Source organism: Parasteatoda tepidariorum, chromosome 8 (genome assembly GCF_982258835.1).
Source record: "Parasteatoda tepidariorum strain Cologne lab strain chromosome 8, Ptep-v5.0, whole genome shotgun sequence".
Taxonomy (NCBI): domain Eukaryota; kingdom Metazoa; phylum Arthropoda; class Arachnida; order Araneae; family Theridiidae; genus Parasteatoda; species Parasteatoda tepidariorum.
This window is the reverse complement of record NC_141762.1, coordinates 84,264,763-84,279,614: the sequence shown is the minus strand read 5'-3', so window position 1 is coordinate 84,279,614 and position 14,852 is coordinate 84,264,763. Positions and strand designations below refer to the sequence as shown.

Below are 14,852 nucleotides of genomic sequence, written 5' to 3'. Positions count from 1 at the left end.
ATTCTGGCTACAATAACTTTAATGTGAACACATGTATTAAACAATTAGGGATATCAAACTGCTAAAGGCTTGGTTTCTTAGGACCGGACGCCGTCAGCTGGAAATCAGCGCTAACCTCTGATTGGTCCATTTGTGAGTTTGATAGTATGCGTCATCGAACGCTCATCTTGAACTACAATTGCCGTCCAACTCAACTGCAGTTGGATTACAAAGTGACGTTAACCACAAAAGCAATGGCGGACAACATCCAACAGCACATTGAAATCAGCCAAGATTTTGATTTCGACATTAAACATAGCTTCTTCATTAAACATAGCACTCCTCATTTAACTCAGCTATAATGTGTTTTTTCTTGGACAAAGTCATTATTTGTTCTCTAAAACACTGGTCGACAATAACAAAATCAATACAAATTCAAAATAAATATTTGTTTACGTTATTAACGCATGCGCAATGAGAGATAATATCTGCGTAGGACCGACTGCTCACGCTGAGCTAACAAAAAAGTATTTTTTTGGCGTCAGCTCTACGTCAACTTTCCGCTGACGCCCAGATAAGGCGCTAGTTCTAAGAAACCAGGCCTTGAGCTAACAAACCAGTATTTTGTTGGCGTCAACGGGGCGTTGACGTCCCGCTGACGCTGAGATAAGGCGCTTGTCCTAAGAAACCTGACCTTAACAGATATCAAATTGTTAAGATATAAAACTCAAAAGTATTTAAAACCCAAATAGATGTTTTACGAAAATTGTCAGCAAAAAGGTACAACTAATATATTTTAGTTCGTTGGCCACCAAAAAAGGCTTTGCTGTTCGGATGCGGCCCACGGGCCGCCAGTTGGTAACCACTATTATAAATCATACTATGGACACTCAAGGTTTGATATAAATATGCAAACGTATGATAAGTTAAAGAGTATTTTATATTTCCACTTACCGAAGACAGTGAGGTTCACGAAAAAGCTTATTTTGGGATCTGAGCTCACTTGACATTCGTAAGGTCCTTCATCTTTGAGCTGGGTGAATTTTATTTGTAGAGTCCAGTCATTAGAATTGTGCACATGGAGGGCCTGGAAGCGTTCATCACTTGTATACGTGTCCATTCCAACAGTCAGAACATGAAAATCTTTCCGGCGGATCCAAGACACCTACATCAAACAAGAAGAATAAGTATGTTAATTGAAAAGGGACAAAGAACATAATCTTTATTTAATTTTGTTACATTAAGGAGTTTTTATTTTATTTAATCGAGAAAAAATATTAGCGTTACATATAGAACGAATACATCATATCAGAGCTATTGTTTGAAGGCATCACTTTATCAAGTAACACTAATGTAAAGAAATACTAAAGGATAGGCAACATTTAAAAAGGCTAGAATGATTCAAATACTATAAAAAAAATTCCTTACAAAATAGCGGTGAAAAGTTAAGTCACTAAGGGTGCCAGTACTTTTTTTCCCATATAATGATTTCATTCATCATTTCCCTTGAAAATTAATATCCAATCCATAAAATCCTGTTTCAAGGAACAAAAAAAAGCTGATGCACAGTATTGTATGCAGTAATATTTACAGAAAATCCTGAATCGCTGTAACTAAATAAATATTTTTGTGAAAATTACGGATCAAAATTTTAAGATAAAAATTTACTTTAGAGTCACTCAGGGTGCCAGTACTTTTTTTCCCATATAATGATTTCATTCATCATTTCCCTTGAAAATTAAAATCCAATCCATAAAATCCTGTTTCAAGGAACAAAAAAAAGCTGATGTACATTATTGTATACAGTAATATTTACTGAAAATACTGAACCGCTGTAACTAAATAAATATTTTTGTGAAAATTACGGTTCAAAATTTTAAGATAAAAAATTATTTTAGAGTCACTCAGGGTGCCAGTACTTTTTTTCCCATATAATGATTTCATTCATCATTTCCCTTGAAAATTAAAATCCAATCCATAAAATCCTGTTTCAAGGAACAAAAAAAAGCTGATGTACAGTATTGTATACAGTAATATTTACTGAAAATACTGAATCGCTGTAACTAAATAAATATTTTTGTGAAAATTACGGCTCAAAATTTTAAGATAAAAATTTATTTTAGAGTCACTCAGGGTGCCAGTACTTTTTTTCCCATATAATGATTTCATTCATCATTTCCCTTGAAAATTAAAATCCAATCCATAAAATCCTGTTTCAAGGAACAAAAAAAAGCTGATGTACAGTATTGTATACAGTAATATTTACTGAAAATACTGAATCACTGTAACTAAATAAATATTTTTGTGAAAATTACGGCTCAAAATTTTAAGATAAAAATTTATTTTAGAGTCACTCAGGGTGCCAGTACTTTTTTTCCCATATAATGATTTCATTCATCATTTCCCTTGAAAATTAAAATCCAATCCATAAAATCCTGTTTCAAGGAACAAAAAAAAGCTGATGTACAGTATTGTATACAGTAATATTTACTGAAAATACTGAATCGCTGTAACTAAATAAATATTTTTGTGAAAATTACGGCTCAAAATTTTAAGATAAAAATTTATTTTAGAGTCACTCAGGGTGCCAGTACTTATTTGCCCATAAAATGATTTCATTCATCATTTCCCTTGAAAATTAAAATCCAATCCATAAAATCCTGTTTCAAGGAACAAAAAAAAGCTGATGCACAGTATTGTATACAGTAATATTTACTGAAAATACTGAATCGCTGTAACTAAATAAATATTTTTGTGAAAATTACAGATCAAAATTTTAAGATAAAAATTTATTTTAGAGTAACATAGATTTTGCAGATGCTAACTTCAAGGTGCTAGTACTTTTAACATAATTTGATCCAGAATTTTTAATAGAAAACTTTCAATTGTTAAAATAAAATTTCAAAACAAATGATTTTTAGTTCCATTTTTTACTATTGCGATTACATGTAAAGGGTTTATAATTAATTTGTTCATTTCTAAGATTTAATAAAAATATAGATCAGCTAAAATTTCGAGTGAAACACAAAGAAAAAAAAATTACCAATAGTTAATATCTTAATAAATTTAATAATCAATAAATAAGTACAACTCTCTTTTTAATTGCTCATACCTGAAATTTTTATTCTTTCGGAAGCAAAATATATAGAATTTGAACCATTTATTTGGTAATTTTTCCGTATCCAGCAAAAATGGAATTCACTGGAAATTCTGATAGTTCTTATTAGCACATATTTAGGAATAATTAAAAAACTGAAAAGTGAATTTAATCGAATAAAGGGTATTTGTGCCATACTCTAAAGTATCATGATAAAATTACCAAATTTTATCACAGATTATAAAATCATATTTATTGCTAATTTTACTAATATCCTAAACATAATGATCCGCTAAAAATTAGAAAGCTTTTTGGTGTTCGCAAAGAGGCAGTAACGCAATAAATTTAGTCATATTCTGGAATTTTTTACCAAATACGTTTTCGTTGTGTACAATTATTTACAAAAAAAAAAGTGAGAAGAGATATATTTTTTAATTTCTTTATAAAACAATACACAAATATAATACAATTTTAAACTTAATAATAATCATTTGCTAATCAAAATTGTAATTGATTGTAAAAATAAATTAGAAGGTTATTGTAATATCATTTAACTTATTAGCTATTATCTGTTAAAAAATTTAGATCTCTTATTCTTATCATTGACAGTTTTAAACGCTGTGTGTATGTGTAAACACCAGTCAGCAGCAAAATAAAATTTGCTTTTGTTGAGCAAGCACTTTTACAATTACGACTAAATAAAATTTCTGAGAAACCCTTGATGTAAACAAATTGAGTCCAAAAAAATAGGTAATGGATTTGTCTATTAAGTAAAAAGTTCTGATGAATCTAAAAAGTCTAATATGATGTAATTTTTGTCATTCTCATAAATGTTTAAATGTACTTTGAGTTACATACAATTTAAGATCATTAAACTTTTTGAAAATTAAAAAAAGGAATTGTATGTTGAGAAGAAGTGCGTAGTCGAAACTAATAGAATATGGTATTGCTGGCTCTATGAGAACACCAAGAAACTCATGAATTTCCCCCGAAGCACTTTGGTAATGATTTTGGTATAGTTAACAATAAAATACCGTTTTATAATGTACGGTAAAAGTGGTAAAATTTGCTAGTTTTATAATGATAACCTAGAACATAGTGTAAAAACCAATTACTTGGAAAAATTTTACTCGTTATTTTTTTTTTTTTTTAGTAAATGTGTGGTAATAATAACTACAATTTTGCAAACGGGAATTTCCAGTGAATCGTTAAAATATGAATGAAAAAATTATCAAATGTATGGTTCAAATACCGTGTATTTTGGCTTTATGAACCAGATTAATAATTCTTTCCTTAATAAAAAAGTAATTACAATACTGTAAGTAAATTTCATCAAAATATTTTTTGCTCCGTGTATCAGTTTAGGAATTTTACACTATTAGTATTTTTTATAAACATCACTGACCTTCGTATATTTCGCTAATTAAATTTTTTAAATAAAAAGACATGTGCTGCGTTATATTGAAAAATGAGGGAAATGAACTAAATTGTGAAATATCGCAAGCCAGGGTGCTTTAATAAAGATTCAAAACTTAACCTTAATTTTTCAAGTTTCATTGCATTCATTAATTGGTAGTTGAATTGATATAATCGATTGTCGTAATTTCTGGCAAACCCATGAAAAAAATCACCGATGTTCTTTTCTTTATAGATATTTATTTCAAACCACGTGTATATGGTTGCTAATAGATTAAGTAAATTTTTTTTTATAAAAAAGATTTCATGTATTAAAAAATAAACCAAAATCTTTACCCCCGGAGCTTTTATTAGAACTGAAAGTGTTATTTTTTAAGGTTCGCCAAAAACATTCCTTGAAATCCCCATACACGTGTTTGGCACCGATAACAAAGTTTTTGAACAACGATCAATAGCCCAGTGGGGTATTTTGGCTTCTAAACATGTCTTATTAATATTTTTGAAGCCAACATGGATTTACACTTTGAAAACTCTTTGATTTTTCATTTATTCTTTTTTAGAATGAATAGTAAAGAAAAGAAAGACGGGCATGTCCTTTACAGCTGCCATCATTTATTTTCTTTTTGGATAATCGTAGAAGCATAGAAAGGGCTAGAGTTTTTTCCAACGATTAATTTATTTAAATTGAGAGGAAAGATCTTTGATTTATTGGCGACAAAGGCTCTTAGCTCAGTTGACAAACCTGAGAATAACGATCTAAAAAAATAGTTCACAAATGGCCCGCTTAAAGAATACTACTTTGTATTCAAAAGCTTTTGCTTTTTTGCCAAACGAGAACTCTATTTATGTCTTTGAAATCATTTGCATACAGATTAAATATTTCTAAAATGTGTTTTTTACTAATGTCAAGAAAGTATACTTAATTGTATTTTAAAATTCAATATTAATATAAAAATTTTGTAAGAAATTCTATTTCGAATGATTGTCTAAAAATGAAATATACTACGATATTAGTATTAAATTTACTTTGATTATACTATATATGCTGCCTCTCTCTCTCTCTCTCTCTCTCTCTCTCTCTCTCTCTATATATATATATATATATATATATATATATATATATATATATATATATATATATATATATATATATATATATATATATATATATATATATATATATATATATATATATATATATATAATATATAATATATATATAATATATAATATATATATATATATATATATATATATATATATATATATATATATATATATATATATATATATATATATATATATATATATATATATAAATTTAAACCTTTTGCTTTGTAAATTGATCAAAAATATAGTATTTTTGGGAAAAGATTCACATCTGTAACAATAAAAAACAATCAAGGACAATAGCATCAATTAATTCAAAAAAAATTTTTAAATTCAATTTCAATCCTAATAAAGTATTCCGATAAGCCATAGTATAGTTCAGTGACATAAAACAATTTAATTTAGTAGCGCCCAAATACTTTTTTTGAAACTGTCTTATAATGTTTAATAAACTTGCAGGAGTAGGTTTGACACTATTAGCTATTTTCTTCCCCTCTTAAATTCCTTCATGATTTTATTAGCATTATGAGTATTGTTGAAAATATAATCTTCTTTTGGGAACGTCACAAATCTCGATAATTTTTACCGAAGTGCTTCGGTATTAATTTTGATACAATTTGCAGTAAAACAAGATTTTAAAGTGATATTTGAAATAAGTTTCGTGAAATGTGATACGAAATGAAAACTATATAATAGTTTTTAATTATTTTATTTCGAGGAAACTGTCAAATATTTCAATAAATATCATTCTTAATGATCTTAATATAATCGAAAACTTACAAAAGCTCCAATTTTATGAAGTCTATTTTATGTTTTATGAAAGAATGGAACTCAGAAAAATATTTAAAAAAAATGCTGATACACGTTTTGTCACATTTGATTTGTAACAATTATGTGTGACATGTAATTAGTACATTCTTGAATTTTTAAATAAATAGAAATTTAAAAATAAATATTTTCTTAAACCTTTCTCAGAAAATAGCATTAGTTCAAACTCCACATCTTCCTGATGAAAAGTATGGTCAAAAGTATGAGATTATAGTAAAATTTATCACGATTTTAACACTATGAGAACATCGAAAATCTTGATAATTTTTGCCGAAGAGCTTTGTCATTAATTATGGTAAAATTAGCAAAAAAAAACACGATTTTTTTTTATCATATAATTATTTTTTACCATATGGTTGGTAGTAGTTGAGGTTAAATTTGGTAATTTATCACGAGATCTTAGATGATGGCATAAAAAACTTTTCTTCCCGTAAATCTCTTGTTTCAGTTTCGTGAATGTGTTTTAATCTTTCGTGGTGGTTTAACCTATTGGAAGAGTTACAACAGTCACTGAATTCGGATTAAATTGAATAATAATGATTTCTTTTTCTTTTCCTTGCCAGAAATTAATCAAAAACACAAAATTGAAAATAAATAAATTGAAGTAATCAAGTTATTAAATTTCCATTTACAATGCATTTTCACTGTGGTAAATTGTTGGTCCTCAGAAAGATCCAAAGCCATAATTTTGAAAACTAGAATTTTCGGTAAACTTTTGTCATACGAACAGAAACAAAAATTTCTAAATAAATGAATTAAAAACACCATTCATTTCGGTTTTATGAACCAATATTTTTTTAAAACTGAAATCAAACAGTGCTGTAATTTTACGAGAATTTTTTTTTCGCCCTGCAAGAACCAAGACAAAAGAACTTTCTGATAATGCAGAAAACACAACAAAAGTTCCAATCCTCGTCAGTGGGCATGTTTTGGTAAAGAAAAGATAAGAGCTTATGGGATAAAACTCGACAGCTTAATGATACATAAAAGAATCACAAGGAATGTCTGTTATCCCCATCCCACGTGACACGTCGTCCTCAACCCCCACCAGGATCGCCTCGCAGACGCACAGATACAGGATTAGAAAAGAGATACGACTTATTTCTCAAAGTACAGGAATAATCGTTAAACGTGCCAAGATGTGAAGGTTCGTGTCCTCTGAAGGATATAACGCGAGTTACGTTTAATACTGAAGGGGATATAAAAATGATGAGGACAATAATGAACAAGGAAGGGGTGTTACCTTAGGAAATTGGAAGGATGTCTTAAATGGCATGGATTCGAACGGGTCTCAAGTTAATTTTGAATCGCTCCATTTATTTTGAAGGATACCTAACATTGTATAAGAATTAATAGGCAATTGGATTATGTGTTGTTTTATGTGGTGTTTTCAGCTTACGTTTTTGAAGTCAAATGTGTGGTTTTCTGAGATATGCGTGTAGGTTGCATAGTATCCACGTATTAAAAAATTCAAAATTCGATGTTTTTAGAAAGTATGTGTCTTAAAATAAATTTAAACATGAAAAGTTTTTTTTTTTATGTTATAGATCGGTGGTTCTCCATTTTTATCAGCTATGGAATCCTAAGCGACTTAGCTTCTTTTAACGAATCCCCGATTTCAAAAACGAAATCAAAAGTTCAAAGTTCAATCAGTTGTGAATATACTGAGCGAAAATAAATAAATAAATAATAATGCTACACTTAAAGTGAAGAAAGAAATTTCTTATTGTTTTTACAATAACAGTTTTTCTTATTTTTTGAATTAATTAATTTTTTCCATGAGATGTACTGAAATAATTATTTGTTATATATATATATATATATATATATATATATATATATATATATATATATATATATATATATCAAGATTATATTATTTATATATATTATTTATAAAGAGATCTTATCAGGAAATCTCTATGACCTTCATAATGAACTCTACGGTTCGGAGAAATTCAATTTGAGAATCACTGCTATGGATGGTGTTTTCAGTAGAAATGTAAACAATAACAATCTCGAGCTGTACGCCTGCTCTAGTTCCGGTTAGAAAGTTTGCCTTTGTTTACTACGCGTTATTCTGCGAGGCGATACTTTCAAACGGATAATTTTGTTTTCAATAAAAGAAATAAATAAGATAATTTCTGAGCTCAAATCTGCCGTATTTCATAAGATATTAATGTTATTATGTAATTCTGGTGAATTTGAAGTGAAAGTTTGTTTTAGTTATTTAGAGATATATTGTTAAAAAAAGTGACATGATTGCTAGATTTTGAATAACTCGCTTTTTTGGCAGTCTTGATATGGCCTCTTTCCATAAGTTTATTACCGTTGGTTCCTGTTGCAAGCTGTGCACCATCTTACGTTAGTGTTACCACTTTTAGCATTGTAAGTTCAAGTAATAAGTAATCAAATACATTGTTTGTAAGAATCTCAACACGCAATGATGCCAAATGGCTTTAAAATACAACGGAAACAGTAAACCTGAAATTTAGGCGGTGCCGAGGTTGCAGCGTTCTCTAGTGTAGAAAATACCATCCATAGATAGAAGAATTTGAATATGTAAAAATATTTTGACTTTAGATGCATTGTAGAACATTAAATATGTTTTATTTGTTAAAAACATTGATTTCAAATGCTCTTGGAGTCAAACTTTTTATAATAAAGTTAAAATTATATATATTTATTAAAACATAAAATATTTATAATAATAGTTAAACATTTTAATTGTATTTTAAGGTTTGAAAATATTTTTTGAAAGGTGTTTAATCAGAAATTTTTGTTACGCAAATATGAGAAAAATCATATGGAATTTTACTGCTCTACCGCTGATAAATTGTCATAAAATTTTTTAAATTTTTGTTGTATATTCGTTATCTACTCTAAAAACATCCGGGAATAACCACACGGGCTTTATATGTATCCATAAATGTTAATTTTCTTTTGTTGTAAGCTTATTGAATTTAGAACGATTCGAGCTTTTGTGTTAGAAAATTTGTAGATATTAAACAATATAAATTTATGTTTGTCTAAAATCAACTATTTTATAGCTTGAATAGTATATAAATTAACATTTTTCTAAACTTTTGATTTAAAATGATTTTAAAAACAGCGCTTTTATAATGCGGTTATAGATATGTTATATGAGTTTAAAGGAACTAGAGGATTCTAAATGGATTCAGCGAACGTAAAATTTTTAGACATGCTCTGAAAACAATTTAGGATTTGCTTGCAGTTAGTATAGTAGAACATAATTTAATATTAGTTAATAACACTCATGCTAGTTTCATAAAATGCCATTGGATTTAACTGAATGCCTTTTCTTCGCATGGAGTGAAAAAAAGGTATAATTAATAAATCGGTATTGAGTAACACAACGAAATCATGCCTAAATCTGAACGACATATATCGTTACATTTAATTAGGCTGAAATAATTCCAGTTTCTTTCCTTCTTATTTTTAACCCCTTACGTTGGATTTACGTAATTAAATTAAGTGAAATATGTTCATGTAAACTCATCCAAACCAAATATTAACACCAAATATTAATAAGACAAATATTAACTACATTCAGTATCATTCGGCATATTGTCATTGCACGAAGTTATATCATGATAGTTAAAAATTACCCCAATTATTAACTTCCTCTGGTACTGAATCCCTTTGAGTTGGCCGGAATGAAACCTATATCTACAGTATCTGTAACATCTACAGTATCTACAGTATCTTGGCACCATTATTAGTATATTTTATACCTATTACTAATTTACCAACTAATAGATTACCAACAGTACGTATTACCAAAAGTAGCTAAGCATTCTCTGTTTAGTAACATCTTGGCAATTTTTTACGATTAACGCAATTTTTTATGATTACAATATTTTTTTCCATTAAGTTAGCTTTTTAATGCAAAACTTATTTATCTTCTTTAATCTGCACCAATTACCAAAATCAATTAAGTTTAATTTCTGAACATGGTTAATAACAAAACTGATATGTTTACAATAATTTTAGCATACTAATATCGCCTCTCATTCAAAATAAATAAATAGAAATTAATAAATATAAATAAATAAATAGAAATAAATAAATAGAAATACATAAATAGAAATAAATAAATAGAAATAAATAAATAGTTAAATAAATAAATAGAAAAAAAACCAAGACTTTGTTGGCCCTACTGATACACAATTAAATGTGGTATTTTATTTAATATTTAATAACCGTTGTTGAACAGCCCATACAATCTTGAGTTCATGGATACCAATGTTCAACTCCGTAGCCTTGCAGTTTTGAACCCAATCCAAAAGACAAAGGAACTACTAGATCAAGTACAGGGAGAAATTTGTCTTCGTCGAGGATTTTTTTTGCTATAACTATACCTCATTTGCACTATATGGTTAGAAAAACCAAGAAACCTCCCACAGTTAGCCTGTCTGCAAGGGGTCTTTAACCCATGATCCGTCTACCACTGAGGAGATTTTACGTAAGCACTGTTGTCGGTACGAGCCGGGCGCAGAATTTGAATTAACCCGCCATTGAAAGGATTCTGAACCGGATCACCTCAAAATGTGGTCTTGACTACTACTGGTATTATTGTTATAAATGAGAGTAATGAAAAACTATTAAATCAATATAGGTACAGCAGTAATAGGTTTTTATCACCATGCAAACCGAATTCGTAACCTAAGATGACCTATATTTCGGTGCAGTTTCATACTATCAGATTTAAAATAGATAGTTAGGCCAACCGTCGCTTTCGGACGTGCACTGATAAGATCAATTAATAAAAAGAATGTTTGCTTTTTTTAAGCTAGAAGAACAAAATAAGTAATGCAAATAAGGAATGAGATGATTTTTACGCTCTTCGAAAGCACCTCCGTCATAACACCCCCGTAGGCACATCTCCTGATGAGCCATAAGGCGGTGGCGCTGTGATGGCGTTTGCGTAGAGATGCCTCATTTTCTCGCCGAAGCTTGTAGCATAAGGGAATTTCGAAGCAACGTAGCTTTGATCATTTCTTATTTCTTTGATTTTATTAATATATTTTGAATTATTAACTAATATTTGATTGATTAGAGCTGCAAGATAGCAAATCATTCCCAGCATAAAATATTCATCGAATCCTATACAAAACTCTTCCTCTGGGAAGTATTTCACGAACCAGTGGTTGAATGGAATAGTGGTCTATAAAATCGACAAATAGTTTCCCCGCGTCTTCGAGCTTATGTATACCAAATTTTATGAGAATTGGTTCAGAACTGCGGATTTGTATAAGGTACATACTCACATAACATTCTGCTTTGATATATATATATATATAGATATACATTAGTATGTCTGTACCTCATACTAGTTCTTGTCTCTTCAGCAAATTAGTAATAACCAAAATCCAATTATTTTATAGCTAAAATATTCTATATTCATTTGTTTACTCTTTATTGAAATGATTACGTATATTCAAGTATAATGAGTAGAATTAGAAATATTTAAGTAAAGTTTATGCAATAAACTATTAAGTTCAACATTGAGATAACTAAGTGCCTGATTCAATACGTACACACAGCAATGCACTAAAGATAGAAATTTTAAAAATACCATTTTGAATATGAGAAATCTCCTACATAATAATGCAAGAAGGATGAACTGAATTAGAAATAGTTAAGAAAGTTTTATTTAATAATCTATAAAGTTTAACTTTGAGACAGTCAAGAATCCAGATCAATTCACAAAGCTAAGCACTAAGAATATAAATTATAAAAATACTTCCTTTACGATGAGATTTCTCCTGCATATTTGTGCAAAAATAATGGACAGAATTAGAAATAGTTTAGAAAGTTTCATTCATTAAACTATAAAGTTTAATTTTGAAATAATCAAGTGTGTAATTTAATGCATTCACGCAGCAATTCTCTATAGACAAAAATTTAAAAATACTACATTAAAGATTCACATATTACTTTTACTTCATGAGACAAGAAAATGTCACTGTTTCAATCTAGGTTCAATAAAGATAAAAAGCAATTGATTGATGAACTGAATTGGTGGAATTATTTATGCAGATTTTTCACGGATGTATGACACATAATATGCATTATAGATCAAAATCAAGACATGCTTAAACTTGAAGCGGCTCAAAGTATTCTAGATAGCGTGATATCTTAGAATCATAAATATGTAAGTAACTCAACACGCTGTTTTCAACAGGCTAAACAATGTTATAAATATGTTAAAATTGTGTCGTGATTTTTAATAGTGAATATTCTTGCCATTTGAGCCTTTTAAATCTAAGTAGTTACAGTTTCGAGTAAAACAGTTATGCTAATGCAGAAGGCTTTTCAAGGCGTTGTTGAATTAAGTGCATTTTCTAGCAGCGGTTATGGAGTGAAAACTGAAGTTTATTGTTGTCATTAGTAGCTAAATAATTATTCTACTACATTTCAGTTGCATTACTTAAAGCCCTCAATTCAATTTTAAACTAAATATTCATGCTTTTTTGTTTTGTTTCAATTTCAGATGATACTTTATAACTGAAATTGAATTAATATTATTTTGATAGGTAGAAATAATAAGTGATACAGCAAAAATCCTAAGGAATTAAATTATTGAAATTAGAGAAAAAACAGATTAATATATCTTTTTGTTTCATTTTTAAAGGTTTCTTTAAAACCTAAAATAAGTTATCTATTTATTTGATAATTCGAGATAGTATGTGATAAAGCAAAAAACCTAAAAGTTTCAAGCATTGTAATGATAAGAATAAAAAATTGATTCTTGTGTTCTTTTGTTTAAATTTTGAGAAAATACTTCAAAACCTGAAATAAACTATCTATTAATTTTATTGGTAGAAATAATAAGTCATGCAGCGAAAAACCTAAAGAATTCAATGATTGCAATAAAAAGATAGAAAATATTGTAATGAAAAAAAAATTCATAAATTTTCGTAAAAATTTTGGGGAATTCCTTGAAATATTAAATGAAATCTATATATATATTTCTCTTACACGGCGATAAAAAAAGCCTCATTACAACTCCCCGAATGGCAACGCTAGAATACCGACCAATGATTGCCGCTAAAAATGTCACATGCCAAATCTAGCTAAGATGGCTCAACATATAACGCTTTTAAAAAAGGAAACTGAAATAACCAGGGAGAGCATAAGTTAGGCAGAAGTCTTTGTCGATAGATCTCTATTTTAGTTTTTTGTCGAAAGCGCTTTTTTTCACGAATTAATGTATTACGAATTTATTTGACAATTTTTGATTTATATCACGAATTTATTTGTTTTACTAGAATTTATTTGTTTATGCAGGTTTTTCCATTGCAATTCACTTATTTCATTTTTTAATAGACTTAATTATAGCCAAAATTTTAACCTTTTTAAAGAGATATCAGTTTTAGAAATTTTATCTTAAGATTTTATACTATAGCACATTTCTAATAGATTTAACGAATTACATATCATTTATTTGAATTCAAATTTATTTTAAGGACTCAGTATTTACTAAAAAGATGTAATTTTTTTTTTAAAAAAAAAGTTGTTATATGGATTTGAATGATTGTTTTGATTTCTTAGAATTTTGTGCATTTGCAATGTACCTAAGTTAGTAGCGAGCGAAGTGAGCTTGGTTTGCGAAGCAAACCATATAAGATTGCGTAGCAATTTTCGGGGGTTGGCGAGCGTGAGCGAGCAGGGGGCGTAGTCCACTAGTATCTATTAATACGAGAAGTGGAAATTATAAATGATTAAGTAAAATGACCTAAAGAAAGTAAAAATTGTATTACTATTAGAAAATAAATTCATCTATTCCTTTTTTCATTTTAAATGAGGTTTAAAATTATGAAGTAAATTATTTTTTCATTTGATAAGTAGAAATAATAGCAATAATGCAAATAACCTAAAGAATTTAAAGATTTCAATGATAAGATTTAAAAAAAGATCTATTTATTAATGCTGCTGGGCGAGATTAAAAAAATAAAATGGAAAAACTTAAGTTTACAGATTTCCTAGACATGAATTCAAAAAGATTATTTTTTAATTAAGCAAATTTAAAAATTTCTTGGAAGCTTTTAGTCTTTTGTTCGTAATATTTTTGTTATGCTAAGGAAGACTAAAATGCATAAATTTTGCTATGACAGAAAAAAATAAATATTTTAATTTTTTGCTAATAGATATTCATTTCCTTTAAAAGACACTTTATTAAATGCATTAGTAAAAGTTGTTTTTTTTTTTTTAAATGATTCAACCATGATTCTATTATTCAATCTTGATTTTGTGCAGTTTTATTTAAGGATTTAAAGTTTTTGTGTTTAAATCCACGTAATGTACTGAAATTTTGATGTTAACACCCTATGTAGTATAAGTATAGAACTTTATTTAAGTTATTTCATTTTAATTTTATCTAAATATGCACATTTGT

At 28.3% G+C, this 14,852-nt stretch overlaps 1 protein-coding gene across 1 annotated transcript in view; it reads right to left on the bottom strand.

Moving 5' to 3' along the window:
* The window catches only part of LOC107450041 (neurotrimin), a 311,817-nt gene that overhangs the window by 100,720 nt on the left and 196,245 nt on the right, over positions 1-14,852 (bottom strand). Inside the window, exon 3 of the mRNA XM_043043209.3 lies at positions 934-1,144. Within this exon, the coding sequence (XP_042899143.1) occupies positions 934-1,144 (211 nt within the window). The remainder of the gene's footprint in view (positions 1-933; positions 1,145-14,852) is intronic.